The 12,023-nt window shown below is 39.6% G+C and overlaps 3 protein-coding genes across 3 annotated transcripts in view; 1 reads left to right on the forward strand and 2 right to left on the reverse strand.

Annotated features, from left to right (window-relative positions):
• LOC148846110 (uncharacterized) overlaps nt 1-11,785 on the forward strand; it is a 29,970-nt gene extending 18,185 nt beyond the window's left edge. The window contains exons 3-4 of the mRNA XM_088953009.1: nt 10,862-11,195; nt 11,284-11,785. The gene's annotated coding sequence lies outside the window, so the exon portion shown is untranslated. The remainder of the gene's footprint in view (nt 1-10,861; nt 11,196-11,283) is intronic.
• On the reverse strand, nt 1,482-2,144 carry LOC148846111 (uncharacterized). Its single transcript, XM_088955925.1, has 2 exons — nt 1,708-2,144; nt 1,482-1,596 (listed from the first exon to the last, which is right to left on the reverse strand). Exons 1-2 carry the CDS (start codon nt 2,142-2,144, stop codon nt 1,482-1,484), a joined length of 552 nt encoding a protein of 183 aa, XP_088812051.1.
• Nucleotides 2,537-3,046, reverse strand: LOC148846112 (uncharacterized). Its single transcript, XM_088955926.1, has one exon. The coding sequence runs from the start codon at nt 3,044-3,046 to the stop codon at nt 2,537-2,539; it is 510 nt and encodes a 169-aa protein (XP_088812052.1).
• Nucleotides 11,786-12,023: the final 238 nt, after the last annotated feature.

Below are 12,023 nucleotides of genomic sequence, written 5' to 3' on the forward strand. Positions count from 1 at the left end.
CCATCAGCTTTTCAAAGAACACACCAGTGAGGGGACAAGCAAGTATTGTGTCTCTTCTTTTGGAACAGATCACCAGTGTTGAATCTTTCCAGAAAGGCTTCCTAGCAAAAACTACCAACCCGAGGAGGGATTGGTTTGCACTAAACCTCATGAACAGGAAAAGGGAGGGTTACATGACTGGTGGATTGGCTTAAGACTTTGAAGAAAGAGGCATAGGAGAAAGAACCAGTGGGGATAGGAGTCCAAGTTCTGGAGTCCACCTTAGCAAGGTCTAAGAAAACATTGTCAAGAAGTTGAAGAAGACTCGAGATGCTATCAAGGTTTTAGTCTCTCACAGCCCTTCTCAAGCCCAAATTCCACCCAAACACAGAAGTGGAAGAGGGGGATATGAAGGATGAAACTGGCTCATTTTTAAGGCTAGAGAGTGCATACAAAGAAGGAAACTAGTCCTTTAAGGGACCATCCCCCACCCAAGTTTGTTCCCAAAATTTTATAGCATTACCTGAGTTCAAGTCATACCTGATAAAAGGGGAGAAAACTGGTAACAATTCATGAATGACTTTCTAAGGTGAAACACATAGTCCTAGCTCGGATTCCAGCATCCCATCCATTTAGCTCTAGCTCGTGTATGCTGCCCACTATCTTGGCCCATAACTTCTCCTTCTCTAGTGGGAATCTCCACAACCATTTTCCCAAAAGAGCCAAATTCCTGTTTCTAATGTTCCCGAGCCCCAAACCATCACTATTTTTACTCCTAATCACCACCTCCCAAGCTACTCTATGATCCCTTTTCTCCTCTCCCGGCTCCCAAAGGAAGTGTCTCATCATCTTTTCCAATCTATTGGCAACCTTACCAGGATCTTGAACACTGAAAGGAAATAAATAGGTAAATTTGCTAGAGTAGCCTTAATCAGTGTTATCCTCCCACTTGTAGAAAGGTAATTCCTTTTCCAAGAGACAAGTTTCTTTTCAAAACTTTCCACCACCAGGTTCCAGAAGCTCTCTCTCTTTGGGTTGTCGCCCAGCGGTAACCCCAAATAATTCAAAGGTCACTCTGAAACTTCACACCCAAGCACTTCTGCAGTCTTCTTGACCTCACTTTCCTCCATATTCACACCGACTACACAACTTTTCTTAAAGTTCACCTTCAAATTTGACATTTGTTCAAAGAGTTGTATCATCAATTTCAAGTTCCTTATATACCTCATATTTCCCCCTTCACAGAACATAATCATGTCATCTGCAAACTGTAGATGGGTTAGGGGGGTATCCTCCCTTCCCACTCTCCAACCTCTAATAAGGCCCCTAGAATCTGCTTTGTAAATTAGTTTCCCCAGAACATCAGCAATCAATGTGAACAGGAAGGGAGATAGGGGATCTCCTTGTCTTACACCCCTAATGGCCAGGAAGAAGTCAACCATTGTCCCATTCATTAGTACCGAGTAATGGCAATTACGAACACACCCCATAATCCATTTGCACTATCTAGCCCCAAATCCAAATTTGGTCATAACCTTCCTCAAAAATTCCCATTCCACCAAATCATAGGCTTTTTCCATATCCAACTTATAGACCACTCCTTTCTTCCCCTCTTTCCTGAAATGCTCCACACTCTCATTAGCAATTAGAATTTGATCTATTATTTGTCTTGCACTCACAAAAGCTCATTGATTTGGTGAGATAATAGTTAGCAATACTTCCTTCAACCTTAGAGACAACACCTTTGCAAGGGTCTTGTACAAGCTATTCACCAAGCTCAAGCTACTCACAAAAGCTCCTTGATTTGGTGAGATAATAGTTAGCAATACTTCCTTCAACCTTAGAGACAACACCTTTGCAAGGGTCTTGTACAAGCTATTCACCAAGCTCAAGCTACTCACAAAAGCTCCTTGATTTGGTGAGATAATAGTTAGCAATACTTCCTTCCACCTTAGAGACAACACCTTTGCAAGGGTCTTGTACAAGCTATTCACCAAGCTGATTGGCCTGAAATCCTTTGGATGCAATGCATCTTTCTTTTTTGGAATCAAGGCTAGAAAGGTGGAATTCACACCCGGGTTAACCACTCCTCTCCTATGAAATTCCTCAAAAACCAACAAAAGGTCATCTTTCACCTTATCCCAATAGTCTTGGTAGAAAGCCATTGTGAAACCATCCGGTCCTGGAGCTTTTGTTATATCCATAGAGAAAATAGCCACCTTAATCTCTTTCAAATCAAACCTTCTCTCCAATATTCTCCTGTTATCATCTCCTACATCTGGCCAATTCAATCCTTCTAACCATACTCCCCTACTTACAAGCCTTCTTAGAATTGATTTAAAATGTCCCACAAAGGCTCCTGCAATCTCATCTTGTTATGTTAACTCAACTCCATCTACCTCCAGTTTGGAGACAAGGTTTCTCCTTCTCCCATTTGCCAGAGAATGAAAGAATTTGGTATTTCTATCTCCCTCTTGTAGCCATTTACATCTAGATTTTTGCCTTCAGCTAATTCCTCCTTATGTAGGTAGTCCTCAAGTTGGCTTCTCAAACCTCTTCATTGTTCCTTGTCTGCCTCTCCAAAGTCTCCCCTTTTTTCTTTCAAGTCAAGGCTCTCAATCTTGTCCATCAAGGTTCTCTTCCTTTCTTCAAGCCTTCCGAACTCCAATTGGTTCCACTCCTTGATCTTTGCTTTCAAGAATTGTAGCTTCCTATGGAACCTCATTCCTTCCCACTCCACCATTGGGTTGCACTCGTACCACCACTCCCTTACTCTTTTAGTGAATCTAGGGTGGAGCAACAACATATTCTCAAACCTAAGGGGGGCAGGTCCACCATTCCTCCTTTCCTCCTTGCATATCATTATAGACCAATGGTCAGAGGTCAATCTTGGAAGAGCCTTAGAGTCTAGGTTTTCCCAATGTTCTTCCCAATCCAAAGTGAGCAGAAACCTATCCAACTTGGAGTAGGTGGGCCTTGATTGGAGATTTGACCAAGTGAATGTCTTTTGGGCTAATGGTATCTCTTTGAGTTCAAAAGCATCCACAAACCTGTTAAACTTCCTCATACTAGTTGTCACCCTCTGATTAGTATTATTAGTTTCCTCCGTGAACCTCACCACATTGAAGACTCCCCCCCCCCCACGCACCACGACCCATCCTAAAGTCCCCTAATATTAGTCAGTTCCTCCCACAATTCATTTTGTTCTCCGTAATCAATTGGCCCATAAACATTTGTGAGCACCCACACAAAATCATCTTCTTGTTGCTTGAACTTCGCTAAGATTGAGTATTTTCCAATCAGTTCCTCCTGGCCATCCACCACATCCTTCTTCCACATTGTCAAAATCCCCCTTGAAGCACCCCAAGAGGGAGCAACCACCCAACTAATCCCCCTGGCTTTCCAAATACTTCTTGTCCATCTATTATTAAACTCCATTCTCTTGGATTCCTGCAGTAATACAATGTTTGGGTCATACCTCTTTGTTACCTCTAATCGTCGCTCTTTTCCTCGCACTTCCAATACCCCTCACATTCCAACTAAGAATCTTTATAGACACTTCTTCTTTAAGTCCCTTCTTCAAAAACCACTAGTTCCCCCCTTTCCTTGTATCTCCTTTTACCCTAAACTTCTTGTCACCTTCAACATATCTTTTCAGCCTCTCAACTTCACTCAATTTTCTTTTCTTTATTTTAATTTCCTTCCTCTCCTTCTGCAGGCCACCTTTCAAAACATTTAAATCTTCCATTCTGCACGCCAACTTCCCCACGAAGTATGCTATTAGGTCCTCCCTATTGGATTCCTCCATGCTTGTCCTCTCTAGATCTTCCCCTCCATTTCTCCCCTCCTCTCCTTCCCTTCCACCTGATCCCTCCCCTCTTCTCTCTTCTATATTCTTCGTCTGTCTCAAATCTTGTTCAGGGTTGCCCTAATATAAATAACTAAAAGGCTAGCACTGCCAATCTATGTTTTTGACTCCAAAACTTTTTCTCCTCTTCTCCCTTCTCTTCTCTCACTGTTCTGATATTCTGCCGTGTGTTTACGAAGAAAACATGGTATTAGGGCGATAGATCTGGGTTTAGGAGCAGTGCGATCAGTCTTTTTCTTCCTCCAATTTTTTCTTTTGTCTATTGTGGATCGAATCCAAAGAAAAGGTACATCTGGTTGATGAGAAAACATGGTATTAGAGCGATAGATCTGGGTTTAGGAGCAGTGTGATCAGTCTTTTTCTTCCTCCAATTTTTTCTTGTCTATTGTGGATCGAATCCAAAGAAAAGGTACATCTGGTTGACGTGAGGAGACTTGCTGTTAGTTCTTCCTCTTCCCTTTTGGTTGTGGGCCCAGAAAACACCAAGGGAAGGGAAGTCAAATGCTGTAAAGGGTGTTCCTGATTATTTTTTTCTCTTCTCACCTTTGTGGATCGATTGATTGTTCTGTACCCAGGTGAGTGGGTTATGTAGGTCTAATGACCTGTGGCTGCTGTGAAAGTGTTTCTTCTCAACCTATGTGGATTGAGTGATCCTTCTTTGTGCCTTGAAACTTGAAAGGTGGGCTATTCAGGTCTGCATGTTCTGTAACTGCTGTTACAGCAGTTTTTTTTCCTTAGTTCCTATTAAAACTACAATGATCGTGTGGCAAACAAAATGGTGAATTATTGCTTGAAGGGACTGGTCAGACCTGATACTGATATGTTTTTACATCTGAACTGGTTCAGTAGTGTGGTAATCTGAGAACGAGTGATGTTGTGTGATCAGATTTGATTATGCTGTTGTGAACAAGAACTAATTTGTGCCTAGAACTGTGGCTAGACTAAATTTTAATATCTTGACTGAACTGTGAGTCTGTGACTGAACTAGTACCTTGACTGAATTATGACTGAACTGAGAACAAGTACCATGTCTTTTGAGGATTCTGGTATGTCTGGTGTGACCTCTAGTCAGAGTGGAATGAGTGAAGGTTTTGACATGAGTTTTCCCATGGCTGTGATTCCCTTTGATGGTCTCAATTACCTAGAATGGTCAAGAGGAATCAAGCTTTACATATTGCAAGGGGCAAAGTGGGGTATATCAATGGTAGAGTTAAAGAACCATAGTTTGGAGGTGTAAAACATGATAGGTCATAGGTGGGACCAAGAAAACAACATGGTGATGTCATGGCTATTATTGTGCATGCCGCAACAAGTGAAAAAGACCTTCATGTGGGCAGAAACAACTCCTGAAATATGGGAGTAGGCTAAATCTACATATTCAGAAAAATGACATTATGCCAAAATATATTAGTTGTAGGCTGCCTCCTCAACTTGTAAGTAGGAGGAGAGGAATCTCTCCATCTACTATTCAGATTTGACCTCTATTTGGAAAGAATTAGATCATTATTAGAATATAGATTGGAAATGTGATGCAGATGCTAAAGCCTATAAGTCTTTGAGTTCCCAACAATGTGTTTTTGCCTTCCTCTTAGGGTTGAATTCTACATACGAGGCTATTAGGATTCATATATTGGGGAGTAAAGATCTCCCATCAATGCAAAAAGTGTATGCCCTAGTATAGTTAGAAGAGTGCAGACGAAATGTGATGAATTATTATGAGGTGGAGTAGATTGCATTAGTAGCTAAAGGGCGTGTTGTTATAAGAGGTGGTAATTCCTTTAAGAAGAGCAACTTCTCGAAGAAAGTTGATGACAAGGATAAAATATGGTGCACTCATTGTCAGAAGTCTATACACACTCAGGATACATGTTGGGAACTTCATGGGAAGCCAAAGTGGGCCCAGGAGCTGAGTAAAAAGTCAGACCAAAATAAAAAGTCGGGACAACAAGGTCAGAAGAAGTTTAATGCAACAAACTTGGCCTATCAGGAGCCTCAATCATCTACCACTACCATGAGCCCTTATATGATTGATTCCAGGGAAGATATCATTAATTCTTTCCGTGACCATTTGGAGCTGTATGGGAGGGCAACCCGCTAGATGGATTCTTCTTCGACCCCCTCGACTTCCTTTGCGTCTACATCAGGTAATGGTAATTCTGCCATAACTTTCCATGTGTCCTTCATCCCTCAGATTCCCTTTGAAAAAAAGATTCTGGAGCATTGAACCATATGACAGGTAAGTCAAATTGTTTTCAATCTTATCATCTGTTATCTGGTAGGGACAAGGTGAGACTTGTTGATGGTTCCTTCTCTACCATAGTTGGTCAAGGAACCATCTCCATTCCTGTTGGACTCACCCTCTCTGATGTTCTACATGTTCCAAAACTACCTATAAATTTGTTCTCTGTTAGTAGTATAACAAATTCGTTAAACTGCTTAGTAACCTTTTTCCCTTATGCGATACGGGATTTAGCATCGGGGGAGATGATTGGTAGAGGTCATATGGTGGATGGTCTTTATATGCTAGAGAATAAAGCTAGTCTTACGGCTCTTGCGTCCAAGAGTTTGTCTAGTAAGAGTCAGTCTATTTATGGTAGAGTCGTTTGGGTCATTCATCTTTTGAATGTTTCTAGATTTGTTTAAGTCAGTGTTAGTGTTTGAACTCATATGTCAAACTTGAGCAAACATTATAGAAATCATTTTACTTCAAGGTATAATAAATCTGATTTTCCTTTCCATATTGTTTATTCTGATGTTTGGTGCCCTGTTACTTTAACATTCATAACTGTCTATAAGTATTTTATTACACTTATTGATGACTACGCCCGATATACATGGGTGTATCCTATGCGGTCCAGAGATGTACCCAAAATTATTAAAGATTTTCAACGTTTAATATTCACTCAATTTCAAATGGAGATCCAAATTTTCCAATTGGACAATACTAAAGAGTACTTTCATAGTGATCTCCTGGAGTTTTTTGTTTCATGTAGGTCCATCCATCATAACTTTATGCTAGAACCCCCCAACAGAATGGTGTTGCCGAAAGAAAAAACTGCCATTTCCTTGAAGTTGCTCGTGGGTTATTCATACACATGAATGTTCCTAAAAACGTTTTTGGTTGGATGTTGTGTTGTATATCTTATCAACTGTATACCATCTCGCTTGTTAGGGTACAAGGCCCCTCATCTACTCTTATTTCCCAAGGCTCCCCTCTTCTCCATTCCTATCTGTGTGTTTGGTTGTTGTTTTGTTCAAGACCTGTCTCCTACTCATGGTAAACTTTATCCTTGTACCATTCCCTTTGTATTCTTGGGTTATCCTTCTTCTTAGAAGGGTTATTGGTGTTTTGATCCTGTTTACCGAGTTCAAGAGCTGTGGAGCAACTTGACACTATACCACCAACATCATCAGATTCACTGGGGACAGATCATACCCAACTAGGTACTCTTATTCCTATTGATGTTTCTGATCCTCTTGCTATTGATACTTCATATGCTAATTACCAGACATCCCTATTGCAAAAAGGGAGTTAGGTCTTGTACCACTAAGCATCCTATTTCCCATTTTGTTTCATATGAGAACATCTCACTCTCTTTTCGTTTTTTCCTTTCTTCCATTGACAATGTCCCTATCCCCAAAAACGTGGTAGAAGCTTTCTTAGTACCTAATTGGACAGATGCAATGAAAGAAGAGATAAATGCCTTACATAAAAATGGTACATGGGAGTTAGTGGATCTTCTTGAGGGTAAGGAACCGGTAGGGTGTAAGTGGGTGTTCACAGTGAAGCACAAGGCTGATGGCATAGTAGAAAGGTGCAAGGCCACGTTGGTCGTAAAAGGGTTTACCTAGGTATATGGAGTAGATTATGCAGAGACTTTTGCTTTAGTAGCTAAGATGAACTCCATCAGAGTTCTTTTCTCTCTTGTTGCAAATATTGATTGGGATCTTCATTAACTAGATATTAAAAACGCCTTCCTGAATGTAGACCTTGAGGAAGAGGTATACATGGTACAACCCCTGGCTTTAGTGCCTAAGGAGGCGTTTGATTGCACTTTTTAGAGGTCTGGATCTGAAAATGTTGCTTTTCAGATCCTTACACTTGTTTGGTTTCTCCTCTTAAACTTGATTTGAATCTTATTTTCAGATCTGAAAACTTTAGAGCTTGGTCCGGCTCTTTAACACGCTTAGACGCGTTTCAGAGCTGGTGCATAGTTGAATCTACCCTTCCAATATTTTGGAAATGACACACGCTACCCCTGATAACCCCAAACCCAAAAAACATAGTCATTTTCGTGTTTTCTTAGGGAGGAAGCTCTGCTTGTGAATCCAAGCTCCAGGAAGAACGCTCGTGAATCCAAGCTCCAGGTAGTCATTCTTCTTCAAACAAATGTGTCTTCTTTATTTTGTTGTTTATGTGCTCAAATATTTTTGCTCTGGTGATAATAATCTGATTCGTTTGATTTATTTATGTTTTTTTCGGAAGATGAACTGTTGTTTTTTTGCTTTGGTGGTTTTTGGAAGATTGCCTTGTTGAGCGAAGGATTATTGAGGGTTTTTTTTTTTTTTTTCCCTCTTGGCTTTGGGTGTTGGGGGGAGTCATATGGTTTATGTTCTGAGTTCCTCTAGAGACCTCTGACAGTTTACGTTACCCTTGCCTGTGGTGACGTTTGTGAGGTCAAGGTGGTAGCGCAGCTCATCCTTTGGAGCTGCATAGGGTATCTTCTGCCCTAAATGTGTTTGACAATAGGCCGAAGAGAAGAGTACAAAAGAAATGAAATAAAGAAGGAAATCAACAGGAATAAGATGACAGCTCATCCTCTGAACCCCTAGTTCCTCCACTGATGGGTGTGTTACAGCCTCCAACAAAAGACTCTTGGCAGAAAAGCTATAACATAGCTTCGTTTCCAGTGTTTCAAGTTCATTAACTTCTGGCATTGAAGACCACAGACTTGCATTTCTAACGAGGTCATCAATTAATATAGGATTGAATTCAACATCCATACCAACCATTTCATTAATGAAAGTGTAGCCATTAATCCACCGCCAATGAAATAAGCTCCTATTAGTGCTTCAACACAATCTGAAATAGTCTTGGAGCACATCCACCTATGACCTCTATCACAGACCCTTCCAACTGCAACAGAAGTCTCTTCAGTTTGAAACTTTCTTTCAACAGGGCTTCTGTATATATATATATATATATATATATATATATATATATATATATATATATGCACTTGTTTATTTTTTTCTTGTTCTTACCACCATATCCAGTGCTACGTACAGGTCTCCCTTTTTTGACTCCTTTTCAAATGTTAGAACTTCAATGCAGTCATGTTCTGTAATGCGCAGTCTTTATTAGTTCTGGGGACCCATCAAAATGGTGACTGGTGAGAATAACAATTCATTTTCATCCAGCTTATAATTAAGTTCTGTCTTAACAGGGTATTTCTAATAGTTCCTGATGAGAATAACCCAACCGTTAAATACTACTAGAATTTGGATTTTGTGAATGGTTAGCTGCCCTTGGCCATGCAATATAATTAATATATATGATTCATCTACTAATAATATAATTAATAAATTAATTGGAAAGGATCAACCCAGCTGGGTAAAATTAAAGGATGTATCTCTTATTGAACCTTAATTGTCGCCTTAAAAGAGATCTGCTGTTTCTATTAGCTTAAAAGAGATCAAGCCATGAACACAACCCTGTAAAGCTCAAAGCAGATCTACAACAGGCACTTCATGAAACTTTCTTCAAGTGGTTTGATAGCAAGTGCCTGGGTTGGGTAATGTTGCATCAGTGGGAATTATGAAGAGGTTCTATAAGATTTCTATAAGCCTTATTTTTTGTTTCTTTCTCCCGCATTTCATCTTTTTGCCATTTGGGCAGAAGTGGCAGTAGGTACATGACTAGTAACCCATTGTTTCTTTCCTTCTGTCTTTGGGATTTTTTGCAGCTTTTACATTCTTTCTGTAGAAGATTCCAACCTAGTTTAAGGTTAGCCTTCTTACTTTAGGGATTTAATCGAGTGAAACAGCTGGGCAGTAAGACTGTATCCTAGTTGCTAGTTTCTTTTTTTTAGATGTTTCCCCCATCTTCTAAGGGGGACTAAATGCTGAAAAATTGACATGATAATGATTTATGAGGATACTTGCATCTTTCTCAGTTAACGGATTGCATTGGGCCCAATGGCTTTGTATTTCTCTTCCATTTTGTTGCTTTTCGAGTATTCCTTTTCAATAAGCTCTCGTATCTTGTGGATTTCTCTCCAAGATCTGATTCCATTTTGATTGGTAGTGTGCTTATCGGTTAATTGTCTGAAATTTGCTTGCATACAAATACTGTAACACAGCTTTCTTTAATCACAGCACTTTCTTGGTTTCTTACTTAAATGTTATGGGCAATAGATGATACTGATTTTATTCGGTAATCTTGATGATTTTGATTTTATGAATGGAATTACAAAAGTATATTCTAAAATTAAGTGGAAATATTGGATCAGATACTTCGTAAGACTGGTGGATATAAATGGAAATATATTCTAAAAACTAGTTAAGCAATCCCAATGTGGTACTAACCACAAACTAGCATATACTCATTATAGAGATATCTTGGTTGCAAGGAATCTAGTTTGCCATGTTATAAACTGAATCCATCACTAATCTGTAATCTCCATTGTCCACCAAGGTAGTGTAGAATTGAAATCAAACTCCCCACCTGAATTGAAAACAAACTCGGTTATTCCCATATGAATTGAAACTTGGTTAGATGTTTTATGGCATACAATAGGATGGTTTGTCATTAAACTCACAGCAGAGTCATTGTATAGGCTATGCATACAATAGGATGCTTTGTTTTATGGCATGCTTTCCTAAACGTGATTAGCTCTTTCAGGTGTGTAGGGTATTACTTTTTATTGCTTTGAGAATTTTCTTTTGTGATAACTATATGCTTTGAGTTTGGGTTTTCTACTTCTGCCATAATCCATGCCTTATCATTAATAGGGGGTTAGGAATGGCTACTGGAGATAATTTTGATAAAGCCACTTGGAAGGACCCAAGCCTTGCAAAAACTATTGTTGGACTTATGCCTTGATGAGGTGTCTAGCCATGGGAGACAAGGTGGTTCACTGAAGAAAGAATCGTGGACACGGGTTCAGGAGAAGTTAATGGAAAATATCCAAAATAAATTCTCACAGAAACAACTAAAGAATGGTTTCGATTACCTAAAGAGAAAATATCAACTATGACTGACACTATCAATAGGACTGGAAATGGGTATAATCCATCTATTGGTACAGTTGACTAGTCAAATGAGTAGTGGGAAGTATTCTTGAAGGTAAACTACACTAAAAATTTGTTGTTCGGAGGTAATGTATTTGTATGCAGGATCTAATAGGATGGCTTGTTTGTTTGTTTGATAATAGGCCTACCCAAATGCGAAAGTATTTAGGTATGCAAGACTGCAATTTGTCGACGAGTGCAAAGCGTTTTTTGATGGGGTCTGTTCAACTGGTAAAGTTGGCTGGACTCCGTTGGCAAATAGGCCAAGACCAGTGGCCTTTACCCGTGTAGATGATGATACATAAGAGGGTTCCTATTGACATTGCTGACACTCTTACCACACCTCCCACAAGGCCCCAAACTCAAACACAACATACATTTGAAGAGTCTATAGGTCCACGTGAACGACGTTCGATGTTTATTTTCACTTGCCAAATGTATCTCTCAATACAAAGCAAAAACATGATCATTGCATTTTTGGCAACATTTCACTTTCAACCCACATCTTTCTGTCATGGCTTTTAACAGTAAAGTATAAGTTGAGATTTCCTAGTGCAATGGCATCAACAATCTTAGCATGATAGCTATTTGTTATTTGTGGAGGTTTCCCTAAACATGGAAGGGTTTTTCATCCCTTTCATTCAAGGATCCTTGGCCAATTATCAAGCTCTCTCTTTCATGTGTCATTCTCTAGTATGTTTCCTTTTGTTTTTTATTATTAAGTCTGTAGGTAAAATATTCAATAATGAGTTTGTAAACTTGAACTACTAAACTTGTTTCTCTTACTTGCATTGATTTAAGTAGCCAAGACCCCTTTTGCTTATTTCTTAGTCCTACCATAGTGAGTTTGCATAATCCATGTGCTAGAAATCCATGAGAACCT

This window comes from Nelumbo lutea, chromosome 7 (assembly GCF_056320005.1).
Source record: "Nelumbo lutea isolate HS-2025 chromosome 7, American lotus-T2T, whole genome shotgun sequence".
Classification (NCBI taxonomy): domain Eukaryota; kingdom Viridiplantae; phylum Streptophyta; class Magnoliopsida; order Proteales; family Nelumbonaceae; genus Nelumbo; species Nelumbo lutea.